The 13,505-nt window shown below is 47.5% G+C and overlaps 1 protein-coding gene across 4 annotated transcripts in view; it reads right to left on the bottom strand.

Moving 5' to 3' along the window:
- Positions 1 to 13,505, bottom strand: part of BRCC3 (BRCA1/BRCA2-containing complex subunit 3) — a 197,196-nt gene that overhangs the window by 13,298 nt on the left and 170,393 nt on the right. For 2 of the 4 annotated variants that reach the window (XM_069648986.1, XM_069648988.1), the window contains 2 exons: positions 7,020 to 7,063; positions 6,510 to 6,584 (listed from right to left, as the gene is read on the bottom strand). In XM_069648986.1, coding sequence (XP_069505087.1) covers positions 6,510 to 6,584; positions 7,020 to 7,063 — 119 coding nt within the window. The remainder of the gene's footprint in view (positions 1 to 6,509; positions 6,585 to 7,019; positions 7,064 to 13,505) is intronic. The other 2 variants (XM_069648987.1, XM_069648989.1) reach the window with 1 other exon arrangement.

Below are 13,505 nucleotides of genomic sequence, written 5' to 3'. Positions count from 1 at the left end.
GAGAGAGTAGTATAACTTCAGAGGTAGAAAAATAGGAAGTGCCTAAGACCATTGTGCACAGCCTGTTCTTCCATGAGTTAGGATTCACGTGTGCGACCAGAGAAAGGGGTAAAAGCCACAGAGGAACTGGAAGTCTCAGGAGATTTGCTACACAAAAGCCAAGAGCCTAGAACAGGGGTCTCCAAACAGTCGATCGCGAGCGTCCAGTAGATCTCCCGAGCCTTTTTAGTCACAAGCACTGAACAGACACAAAGAAAAAACACTGTCTGAAGCAAAGAAGTGCTCTGACCAATAACGGCACAGCAAATCTCAATAGCACATAGAAGGAATTCAGTGATTGGCCAGAGCAAGTTCCTTGCTAAAAGCTGTACCCCTATTGGCCATAGTGTTTGCCATGGAGCAATCAATGGATTAGCCCAGGCTTTTTCTTTTAAAAAGGCCATGTTGGTGGCACGTCCGATTGGGATTGCGCTTGACAAGAAGTTTACAATGGGAAGGCGTCGTTAGAGGAGGTTGAAGCTGCATCTGAGGTAAGCATTGGGAAGGGTCAAGAGAGTTGGATACAGAAGCACACGTCGAAAATGCAAAGCAGAGACTTAAGTATGCTAGCTCAATATCTGTTTCGTCCAAGGCTCGTCTTCAGTCGCAGGCACCACATTGATAAACGGCATGGCTCCAACGAGCAAGCCATGCTCATTTCTAAAGTCTGCCATGCTGAGACAGTGTTTGTATGCATGTGGGTTTTTTAATCTTTTAAACAATGGGCAATTTAAAAGGGAGCAAGTAGCAGGAGGCAAGCAGGGACAAGCTGCGAGTAACAATTTGCTCTAAGTGCAGGCTTATATCTTTCGGTAAAGCCTGAGAACCAAGCAACTGATTGTCTGCACACACATACTCTTGATGCTAACTGAAGTTACTGCAAGGGGACACCTCCAAACAGAAAACCAAAAGGATGGCAGAGGTTAAATGTGTCAAGGAAAACCGATTCAATAGAGAAAAAAGTCAGGTCGGTTCATTTCCTGCGACTTTGCGAGAGAAGGCTTTTAAATGAAGTTCCCCTTTTTTATATTTCAGCCATAGAGATTCTGGATGAACCTGGTGGCTGCACCGGCCGTGGAAGCGGGCGGGGGAAGACAGAATACGAAGAAGCTGCCATTCAGCAAAAACCCACTTTCCTGGTCCTTCCACTGCTATAGAATTCTCCAGGTAAACAAGTGGTCATCCCCATTCAAAGGCATTTTTCGGTCACGGGTCGTGTGCACAAACGCTGTTTCAGCCAGGTGTTGGAAGAAAAGGGGCAGTATAGAGAAATCTTTCCTTCCATCTTTATGGACCCCCAAGCTTTTTGCTTTTAGTTTTTATGATGCCCTGCTCTTCTCCCGGTACAGTGACGCCTTAAGCTTCACTGCACTGGCTTTTGCTCATCTGTTATGAGGAAACTGACGTCATTCAGGCTCTCAGTACTGGGAACATTGTTTCCCTTTGTGGTGTCACAGTGTTGCTACTTGTGGTTACTTTTGTATCACTTGTGGTAACTTTTTTTATCATTGTACAAAGCAGCTTACACTGCAGTACACTTTATTTTGCCCTAGACCAACACTTGGAGGATTTTTGGTTACTCTAGGTGTGCTAAAAGGATAAGCTGGTGGCAGGAGTGACTTTTTTCAATTTTTTGGGACTTTCTTTGTTTTAGTCTTACCGCGTTTGGCTACCAACTGTGACTAGTGTTCAAACACCGCCGTGACACATGGGTTTTCGCTTGTCCTTTGGTCATCTTGTTCTTTAGACTTCTTCCTGGCCTGTGTGGCCAGGAAAATCCCAATAAGGACTTCCAGTGCCTAGGAAAGCAGTAGCTTTTGACGGGCTACTGCAGGGCTGTGTGTGTTTGATGGCAGGATGTGGGTTGGGACTGTCTGGACCCAATACACAAACTGGTGTCAGTATGTCTGATTCATATGCATGAGTGTTCCCGCCGGTGGTCCCGATTCGAACCCTGGAAGGGTGTTGTGCTGGGCTACTTCTGTCATTGGCTAGTGAGGGCAACTGCTCTTACCTGCTTTTAGAATAAGAAGGGGACCCCTACACCTACACTTCAGAGATCCTGGAGAAACCTGAAGGAGCCAAGACTTCTATCCAGCTGCGAGACCTGCAAAGAAACCGGAGACCCATTGGAAGGAGGCCTGGCTACCAACTTCTGCTGCTGTCCTGGAGGAGCCTTGTCTTGCTGAAGATCTTTAGCAGTCCTGCGACTCTGGGAGTGTAGGGAACATCCATTCCAGATGTCTGCTCGGTAGCCTGCAAAAGAGAGCCTTCGGAAGTGTCCTGGGACTGTCCCTGTGGCAGACCAGCTCTGAGTTTGGGCTCCCGTGCAGCCGACATCACCATTCCGAGTTTCGACCTGGAACTTTGGGGATCCTCAGCTTGCCCAACAAAATTCACCTCTGCGACAATTCAGCGTCCTACTATCAAGGGGACCCGAGGTTGGAGGGAAAGTCTGCAGCAGTAAAGTCCCTTTGCGTCGCCGTGCTGCGGTGACCAGCATCCGAAATTGCTTACCTGACCAGATTCCAGTCCTGAGAGGGGCCCTGCATCGAGCTTTGCTACATTCTTCAATCGAGAGTCCGTGCACCAGCTAAAGACACCAACAAGAGATCAGCTAGAACCTGCAACCCTGCGAATAGATGACTGCGACTAATGGCAGGAAATGCAACCTCTGTCCCTCATCCTGCCAAGTCTGGGGAAGAATCAGAGTATGGGGGTAAGTTATGTGGTTCTTACCTACCCCTAGACTCCCATTATAAGTCTATGGGCTTATAATAAACGTTATCCTAACAATATTGGCATTGCTTGCTCGCGCAAGACTTCTGAAAGTTGGGGCTACTTCTGTTAGCTATTTTAACTTGTACTCTAAAAATTAGAACCATTCACTAGACCCCAGAGACCCTACCTGTATTTTGTTCTGCCTTTGTGGAACTTTACCTGAACTATTGGGCAAAAGGCCCCTGTTAGGCAAGATTGGATGCAGTACCCTGTGGGAGGCTGCACCAGCCTTGTCCTCTTGGCAATAGTTAACCCAACCTTTGGTATAAGCATGTACTACACAAGTTGATGTGACTGAGCAGCCAGGCTTATCTCAAGAGGGGTCAAAGTGAGCTGTAGGGTTATAACAGATTCACAGTGATAATTATCCAAATAAACTCTTACACTCAAGGTGTCTTGATTAAACCATTATTTATTTAACAGTCAATTTGAATAAGCTTTCCTTAGAAGGGAGCAATATATGTAGCGTGTCTGGCAGGGGGTTGAAGTGAGGGAGGTACCCGAAACTTCCTGTGCTTAATACCCTTGGTTACAGAAATGCACCCAAAGGTGATTGGCTAGCTGGCTGTCCTCGGAGGTCAGCCACCCTTCGGTGGGATTGACAACTAGGCTGCGATTGGATGGGAGAAACCGCCATAAAAGGGGAGGTCTTTTGTTTGGAAGGCAGAGTCGACCACTGGACTAAGGAATCCAAAGAAGAACTTGGACGAGACGCCCGACTGGACCGTTGGTTTGCCTGGTGAAGCCCTGCTGCAGTGCTAAAGCTCCGAATTCGCCTCGACTGGAGAAGCCCTGCAATGGATGACTTCTCCCCTTGGGTTGGTGGGACCAATCAACCCCAAGACAAGCTCATCTGGACATTTGGCTGTACTTCCATTGCTGCTGCAGGAACCGATTGCCTGGGAGAGGGACACCAGAATAGAGTGAGTGTCTGGTCAGATTCGAGCTCCAGGAAGATCCCCAGGACTCCCATGAAGCAGGACTGACCAAGCCTGAGCCACAGAGTGCTGGATCCCAGATGCGAGGAAAGTCCATAGTGGTATCCGAGAACCAGGGTGGTGCTATTTGCAAGAGCTGTGAGAAGCTGAAACCGCAAAGTGCAGCTGATCTGAAGTTTGTCCATTGCTACCGCCGACCTTCCTGTCGTAGTGCAGGAGTCCCCAGACGTCCTCCCTCTTGTCCCGACGATTGAGGCCCAGGAATATAGGAACTGCAGAACTACACAGGAACAGAAGCCAGCTGGAACCACTTTCTTCTAACCAAAGGTACTGCAAAACTAAGGGGTTGCTTACCTCTTTTTGTGTAGCCTTACTAACTCAGTTGAGACTTGCCTAGGTTATCCTTGCAGAGTTGCTGCAGCTTTTCCCCTCACAAACCTCCCAGCTTGTGGCCCTACAGTGATTTCATTTGCTAGAAAAACCTCTAAAACATTGTTCAAGACTTTTGTTACTTACCTGCAGGAAATTCTTCAGCTCACCTAGAGTTTGCTTAACATTCACTGTCCTGGCTCCCTGAAAGACACTTAACTCTGACTTTGTTCTTTACCTTCCCCCCAGGAAAGAGTTAATTTACTTTGCATTGGAGGGTTAAGAATATTTGTTAAACTTTGTTTATTACCAAAACCCTTTTCTTTGACACCAAACTCAGTGTTGCTTTAAATGTACCAGTGACATATCAATGTCCACAGTGTCTTAGGTATTTAAGTCACCTGAGGGTTTAGGAAGTGTGTGTGCCATCACCAAAGAGTATCTACTGATTTATAAAAACTGAGTGTGTGTATTTTGAAGTATATTTGAGTGTTGCATATAATTGCTCCCTTCTGATGAAGGTTTATTCAATGGACTTAAATTAATTAATAATGGTTTAATCAAGAAACCTCGAGTGTTTATTTGAATACCTGTCAATGTGCATCTCTGTGTAATAACCCTACTGCTCACATTGAACCCTCTTGAGATAAGCCTGACTGCGCAGCCACACTACCAACCTGTGTAGTACAGACTTATACCAAAGGTTATGTTATCTATAGCCAGGAGGACAAGGTTGGTGTAGTCTCCCAAAGGGTACTGCATACAATCTTGCCAAACAGAAACGCACAGTAGAAATGTCAGCATTTTCAGATTCTGTATTTTGGGCCGCAGAATTATGGGGTGATCTCCTTAGTCTAAGCCTTCCTGCTCAGTCTTCTTACCAAGTGAGCATTTGGTTTGTTACACTTTGAGCCAAACCTTCGCAGTTCCATAAAGACGGCTTCCCAGACTGAAAAACCTAGCAGGTATGCCCTTAGGAACGGCTTGCAGGGATTCCCCTCACCAACAGAAAACAGTTTCCTGCCTCTGCTTTCCTCACATTCAGGTTTTTCCTCATTGTCTGCTAATGTGACACCAGCTCCAGCATATTGGGTCTGGTGGAATACATTTGCCAGCGGCATGTTCAGGAAAGGCCCACTCGGGCCCACTCATCCATCCCGCTCTATCCAGGTCTTGGGGGTTCTCTAGGAGCAATGTTACACACAGAGTAAGCCTACCCAGTCCCCACAAGAGTTCCTTGCCTTGTACTGGCCTAAAGGCCTTAAGGGGTAGGCATACCCATGTAGACAAATGTTTAGTCATGAACATTTCACTCTGGTCACGGGGTATAACTGTAGGTTTGGAGGAGGGTTCTGAAGCTCCCAGCCTATAGCGCCTTCGGTTAGATCAGGATCTGGTGATGCCCTGGTAGGCATGGTCCTGGAGCAAGGTCTGAGACTTGATTTTGTTATAAGCTTATGAGAGACTTTGAGGAGCCAAAGTTGAGAAAAGCTGCAAGTAGGAAGCTGGAGAGGAAGTTCAAACACCACATGCAAGATGTTGAGAAATGTTGGCAGAGCAAATTAATAAAAGCATAAGAAAACAGAACCTTTAGGAATCTATACGGAGAAACCTACCAAAAAAAGGAACCAGCAGTGACATTTCCTGATACAGATTGAGAAGCTAAGTTAAGAAATGCTACCTTAATTTGCCAGTTGAGAAAGTCACTAAAGCATAGGAGTGTCTTTGGGAAACCATGTGGAGAAACATTGCATGCAAGTACCAGGCAATTCAGTTCCCTAAAGGTGTATGCGAGATACAGCTCCAATTGAGAAACTCAACCTAAGAATGATTACTACCTAGAGCTTGAAGGTGAAGGTCTACCTCAACTGTTGGGGCAGACTAGGAAGAAACTAATTATGCATGTTCCAACCATGCCTAGAATGTTCCACTAAATAAAGCTTGAAAATATACTTCTTGTGTTTGTATTTGAGACTGCCACAGCATACAATATTTAAGTTATGAATGACGCCATTTCAAATAACATGCTACTCTAGAATAAAAAAAATGGTGTTAATTTACTGCAGACTATTTTACTTGAAAACAAGCCTGGCATCGGTCATGAGGCAGGTACAGACCAGAATTCAAAGCAAACAGTGCAGCTTTTCAGATTAACATTTCCCAGCATGTATGCAGCAACTGCACCAGTGTTTCACTAATATTGTAAATGGAAAGAGGAGAAACAACACAGGGAGAAAAGGAAAGGCAAAGCGATGCAAACAGTGAGCCCACCCCCCCTCCCGGGAAGAGAGAGTGCTGCATAACATTCACTATGCAGTCTTGTGGACAGTGAATAGAAGCATCCCCTTGACTGAAAACATAAGCAACCAAAATACCCTTTACCCATAATGGCTGTTCTCCATTGATTTGCAGATACATTCGGCAAGGAAGTGAATTCATCCTTTGATAGGAGGTTTCCTTCGTATAAGAGACAATAGTGAAAGAACCACAAACATACCAGAAAACACTGCATGGAATGCAACATGCACTGGACATGCACTGAAAATAAAATACTGATACTAGCGTGGTTAGTGAGCGCAAGTCATCTCATATCAGGTTAGCAGTTCAGTCAGTGCAGGCCTTTTTGCGTTTGAGCACTATTAGTGTTATTGTCCTGTGTTGTAATCCAAGTTAAATTACCCGGACAGGAATACAACAACAGGGTTAGATTAACTACCCCATTTGCAATTGAAATCTTGAGATCTCTTCGAGTCAACAGAAGCAGGAATGAAGCTTCACTGCCCACTCAGCATGAAGGAGCAGAATGACCATCAGTGCATGGCAAACTGAACTGACAATGAGTGTGCTGAGCCACACATTAAGCAAGGCTGGCCTCCCTGAAAGTATTCTTACCAGAGCCATTGTGAATCTTTGTAACAGAATCCAGGTGTGAGAGACTAGAAAGAAAGATGAGAGATGGAGAACTATCACATCACAAGGCAGTCTCAGGCATAAAGATAGTTTACAAATACAATCATGCTGTGACTAAAGCGAGCACACAAATATCTACATATTGCTATGGCCAGCAAAGAGAATATATATTTGCCCATGCACTTTTAACTAATAAAGGACATTTGGCTGCACGGAACACTTTAACTGCGTGTGGATTTGTTTTCTGTGACTTCCAGTCTCTCATCAAAAGCAATGCCAGAGTGCCGTTGTGCCCCAGATTGGTTTCCAATCTTTTCTTTGTGTATATATATATATATATATATATATATATATATATATATATATATATGATAAATCACTCACCGTAATCGTATTTCTGATGCTTGTATCTGCTTAGATTCACATGCTGTGCATAGGCCGACATCTAGTGGAAGCTGCGGAGTATTACAGTTTGTTTTTCGAAAATCGAAAAAGGGCGTCGACACAGGGCGTGCCAGTAATACTATCCCTAGTGTGACGTCCACTGTACCCATGATCCCTCACGCGTCTAGGATCCCCAGATTGTGTTTTTCCTGACATGAGGTAGCATGAGGAGTAGCGTGAGTACAGATCGTCCAAGCAGATAGACAGAAAGGTAAGACTACAAGCAATCATGCGCCTTCTCTCGGAGGGGAGGAAGGGTGGGTCGCATGTGAATCTAAGCAGATACACGCATCAGAAATACGATTACGGTGAGTAATGTATCCCTTCTGAGGCTTGTGGAATCTGCTTAGATCACATGCTGTGCATAGATTAGCGAGCAGTACCAGAAGAAGGAGGTGGGATGTGAGAAGGGTCATGAGCAAACAGGTGTCTTAGAACCGCTTGTCCCACTTGTGTATCTGTCTTGGAATGAGTGTCAATGCAGTAATGCTGAGTAAAAGTGTGAATAGAGCTCCAAGTAGCTGCTTTGCAAATGGTGTCGAGGGGAACATTTGCAATGAAAGCCAGAGTGGCCCCAATGCCTCTAGTAGAGTGGGCCCTTGGCGTAAACGGCAGAGTCTTTTCAGAAAGAGAGTAACACAGCTGTATACAGTTGATAATCCACTTAGAGATAGCGCCCTTAGAGACGCGATCCCCCTCTCTGCCTGTAGCTACGGAGACAAACAGTTGATCTGTTTTCCTTAGCGGTCTGGTTTTATTTACATAGTATAAGACCGCCCTACGCACATCTAGGGTGTGTAGTTTCACCTCAGCCGAGCTTTGTGGGTTTTGGAAGAAAGCCGGAAGCTCGATGGACTGGTTTACATGGAACTTGGATATGAATTTTGGTGAGAACCTAGGGTGTGTGCGTAAAACCAGTTTGTCCTTGTGGATAGTAAAGAAAGGATCTTGCACTGACAGAGCCTGAATTTCACTGACCCTTCTTATGGAGGTAATGGCTACTAAGAAGGCCGTTTTATAAGTCAGGTGTTTGAGACTACTTTTATGCATGGGTTCGAAGGGGGGGGCCCCATGAGCTTAGCTAGCACCACGTTGAGGTCCCATCCTGGCGGTGGGTTCGAAATAGGAGGGTGAAGTCTCTTTACTCCTTCCATGAAGGCTTTAACCACTGGTACTTTCCACCACGAGACCCTGTTATGGGATGTGGTGTAAGCCGAGAGGGCTGCCAGGTGTACTTTCAGAGAGTTAAAAACCAACCCTGCATCCAGCAGGTGGAGCATGTATGTTACAACGTTGGAAGGAGTGCAATCAACCGGGTTGATTTGTTTATTCTGGCACCAGATAACGAATCTTTTCCACTTGTCAAAGTAACAGTGTCTTGTATTTGGTTTCCTGGATTCTTTTAGAATGTCCATACACCTCTGTGGTAATTTGAGATGTCCAAACTCTATGACTTCAGGAGCCATGCTGCTAGGTTCATAGAGTTGGGTTCCTGATGCACTGTTTGACCTTGTTGCTGGGACAGAAGGTTGTACCAGGCTGGGAGTCTAATGGGCTCGCACACCGCCATCCTGCGTAGGTGTGGAAACCATGGTTGTCTCGCCCACATGGGAGCAACTAGGATGAGCGTCATTGATTCCTTGTTCATCTTGTACACCACCTTCCTGATGAGAGGAGTTGGTGGAAAAGCGTACGCAAACATCCCTGACCAGTTCATCCACAGGGCATTCCCCTGGGAGTCCGTTTGGGGGAACCTGGATGCAAATCCTGGGCATTGTTTGTTTTCGCTTGTGGCGAATAGGTCTATAGTGGGGAAACCCCACTGAGAGAAGAGATCTTCTACTACGTCTCTGTGAAGGACCCATTCGTGTTCTTCTGGGAGGGAGTCTCTGCTTAGAGCATCCGCTAGGGAATTGAGCTCCCCTGGAACATGTTGCGATGACAGGAAGATGTTCCGTCTGAGTGCCCATATCCATATTTTCTGGGCAAGCTTGGACAGATTTGGCGAACGAGTCCCTCCTTGCTTGTTCAGATAGAACATGGCTGTCGTGCTGTCCGTCCTGATCTGCACCGACAAGTTCAGTAGATGGGGCTCGAACGCCTGCAGCGCTCGGAATACTGCCAGAAGCTCTAGCAGATTGATGTGGTTCTTGGCTACTGAGTGAGACCAGAGACCCTGAGCTGTGTGGTGGAGATGGTGAGCTCCCCACCCAGTCAGGCATGCATCTGTAGTCACCACTGCCTGTACTTCGGGATCGTAAAAGGGTTTCCCCTTTGCGAGATTCTCTCTTGTCCACCAGTGTAGGCTCTGTACGAGTGTTGGCGAAACGACCACTAGATCGTCCCACTGACCACTTGCCTGAGACCACTGTTTCGCCAACCATTCCTGCATGGGACGCATGCGCAGACGCGCGTGGGGGACCAGGGGAATGCATGACGCCATCATGCCCAGTAACCGCATAGCTTTGCGTACTGTTATCTGTTGACCTGACTGATAATGCGGAATTTGCAGAAGTATATTCCGAATTCTTTCTTCCGAAGGGAAGGTCAATTCTTTCTGAGTATCTAGGATAGCTCCTAGAAACTGTTTTGAGGTGCTTGGCACCAGACTTGACTTTTTCTCGTTGATAGAGAAGCCTAATTCGTGGAGGAGGTCGATAGTCCTCTGAATGTTTGATCTGCAGATTCCTGGGGTTTCCCCCGTTATGAGCCAGTCGTCCAGATAAGGGTACACTGGGATTGCCTCCCTGCGTAGGTGTGCAGCTGCCACCGCCAGTACCTTGGTGAATACCCTTGGTGCTGAAGCTATCCCGAAGGGCAGTACCTTGAATTGGTAGTGGCGACTGTCCACCTTGAAGCGCAAGTATTTTCTGTGCGCCGGGAGCATGGAAATATGAAAATAGGCATCTTTCATATCCAAGGTTGCCATGTAATCCCCCTTTTTTAGGAGTGGGATTACCTCTTGTAGCGTGGTCATACGGAATTTTTGGGGCTTGACATACTTGTTGGCAGGCCGTAAGTCCAATACTGGGCGCATTGTTAAATCTTTCTTTGGCACAAGGAAGTAAGTTGAATAGATACCCTTGTTTACCTGGTGTCCTGGGACGAGTTCTATCGCGTCCTTTAGGAGCAGATTGTAGATTTCGGGGACGTTGCAGTAGTTCTATACAGTACCCCTTGGATACCGTCGACAGCACCCATCTGTCGGATGTTATCCCTTCCCATGCCTGGGTGAAGCTGGATATTCGTCCCCTTACTGGGGTTGCATGGGAAGGGACCCTGAAATGAGCGTCACTGCTTTTGGTGGAGGCGTGCCGCCTCCTTTACTGGGGCTGCCTCTGCCTCTACCACGTCCTCTTCTACTAGCCCTACCATACCCCTGGGTAGACTGTTGTGAGTTGATGTTCCACTGTGTACCCTGGGTGTGGGAATAGCTAGTTCCTCTATTGGAATTTTGGCCGCGGGGGCGACGAAAATTGCCGTTCCCTCTTTGGTTAGGTGGTTTTGTAGTTAACTGGCCAAGGGATTTGAGGGTGTCGAATTCCTCCTTAGCGTTTTTTAGTGCGTCCTCGACTGCCTTTCCAAACAGGAGATCACTTTCCACTGGTTTGTCTAAGAGTGCAGCTTGTGTTTCTGCTCTGAATCCCGACTGCCTCAACCAAGCATGTCTTTTGATGACAGTCCCCTCTGCTATAATTCTACCCGCATTGTCTGCGGCGTCTAAAGTTGCTTTTAAAATGCAGCCTGAGACGTTTCTTCCCTCTGCACAAATGCGAGATAGCTGGCTCTTAAGGGGTTCGGGAGAGGAATCTATTAGTGCTGCCACTTCTTCCCACTGATGGCAGTTGTAGCTGGCCAACAGTGTGGTGGAATTCGCGATTCTGGTTTGGTAGGCTGCCGTGGAAGCTACTTTTCTACCAAAACCATAGAGTTTCTTACTTTCCTTGTCGGGGGGAGCCTCCGAGGAAGATAATGGGGTTCCAGCTCTCTTGCGGGTGTTAGTTACGACTAGAGAGTCTGGCTTAAGTTGGCCTCTAATATATAGAGGGTCCGACTGGGCTGCTTTAAACAGCTTCTCTACTCTCGGGTTTACAGGTCTCGTCAGGTTTGGGTTGACAAGGGATGGTGCTATTCTGCGTTGAATAGATTTCAGGATGGGAATGGTCTGGGCTACTGTCTTCCTTTCCCCTATTAGTTCCTCCGCGAAGTCCCTCTCTTCTTGGACACCTTGTGTGTCTATGTGGAAGTGGTTAGCTGCCCGAGAGAGCAGTTCATTCAGGAGGGGCTGATTATCTATTGGGGAATCAGACACTGGGGCTTCCCTTTCGACTGGTGAGTCCATTCTGAAAATATCTGGGCTATTTTCTGGCTCATCCTCGTCTTCGTCCTCCCCGTAATAATCTGACACTGCGAGATCTTCTGGTGTCTCAAAATCCTGGCCCTCTATAAGGGAAGAGTCTCCTTGGCCTGTAGGGAAAAGGCAAGAATAGGGTTGGACCTCGAAGGGGTCTGAAGCCTTTAATGGTGTCTCGACCCGGGGCCTTTTATTTGAAGGGATAGGGTCCCTTGAACCTGAGGGAGAAGATTCCTGAGGGTTTAAAGCTAGTAGTTGGTCAGGGTGTCTTTCGAAGAAATTTGCTAAGGAGGACATCCTTGACATTACTCTGTCAATGTCCTCGCATGACCAGAGTTTTGAGCTTGGGGTGACCTTGCTGGAACTCTCTATGGACTGTCCCTGAGAAGACTTGGACGGGGAAGTCAGTTCTATTGTTGTGGGGGATTGCAAGGGTTGTTTCCTTTGTTGTTTACCCCCTTCCCCGTGGGTGGAAGTGGGTTTACCCTTTCCCTTATCTTTCGACGCCTGGCGTCGAGGATCGGAGGTGGAATCCCTGTGTTTCGAACTAGGCTTCGAAACTGGGCCCTCCTTACTCCCAAGTGATGTACCCTTTCCCTGGGCTGCAGGCTGGGGATGGAAGCCGTGTTCGTCTCCGGACGAGTGATCTTCCGTGATGTTAATGGGCGAGGCACTATGTGCAAGTGTGGAGGCTTGCCTGACGTCGTGCGGCGACCTCGACCGGGACCGCCCAGAGGACGTCCTTTCGGACCGCTCCTTCTGTGCCTCTTTCCGAGGTTTCGACGACGTCGAATCTCGGGTGGCTTTTTTGTGTTTAGCGTGTGTATGTGTAACGCTCTTGTCGCCGGGGGACTTCCCCATAGTCGCCGGGACGGACGACCTTCCGAGGCCGGGGACGTGCGTTAGGCTGTCTTTCGACGCCTTGGTGCCCTCGCCGTCCGAAAGTCCGGCGTCGCTGCCGTCGCTGAAGGTACCCTCCGCCTCCATAGCTGCTAGCTTGGCGTGGTGGGCCCAACGCTTGGTGGAGCGGTCCTTAAGAGTTTTGGTCTTAAACCTGCTACAGGCCCTGCAACCCGCCTCGGGGTGGTCTCTGGGCAGGCAAAGGTTGCACGTAGCGTGCTTATCTACCCAAGGGTATTTCTTATTACACTTGGGGCAAAACTGAAAGGGCGTACCCTCCATACGCGCCTGTGCCGGTTCGGCGTCGAGATGCTGATCGACGTAAGGGTGACAAAACGGGGCAAATTAGAATTAGTTTTAAGTGCAAATATGGCAAAGCCAGGGAACTCCGATGAAGTGCTTCCGACCAGAATGGCGGAAAAAAACAATCTGGGGATCCTAGACGCGTGAGGGATCATGGGTACAGTGGACGACACACTAGGGATAGTATTACTGGCACGCCCTGTGTCGACGCCCTTTTTCGATTTTCGAAAAACAAACTGTAATACTCCGCAGCTTCCACTAGATGTCAGCCTATGCACAGCATGTATTTATTATCACCATAATCGTATTTCTGATGCTTGTATCTGCTTAGATTCACATGCTGTGCATAGGCCGACATCTAGTGGAAGCTGCGTGAGGTAGCATGAGGAGTAGCGCAAGTACAGGTTATCCAAGTAGATAGATAAGACTACAAGCATCCATGCGCCTTCTCTCAGAGGGGAGGAAGG

This window comes from Ambystoma mexicanum, chromosome 2q, assembly GCF_040938575.1.
Source record: "Ambystoma mexicanum isolate Mex_15411 chromosome 2q, UKY_AmexF1_1, whole genome shotgun sequence".
Lineage (NCBI taxonomy): Eukaryota > Metazoa > Chordata > Amphibia > Caudata > Ambystomatidae > Ambystoma > Ambystoma mexicanum.
This window is presented reverse-complemented; position numbering and strand designations above follow the sequence as displayed.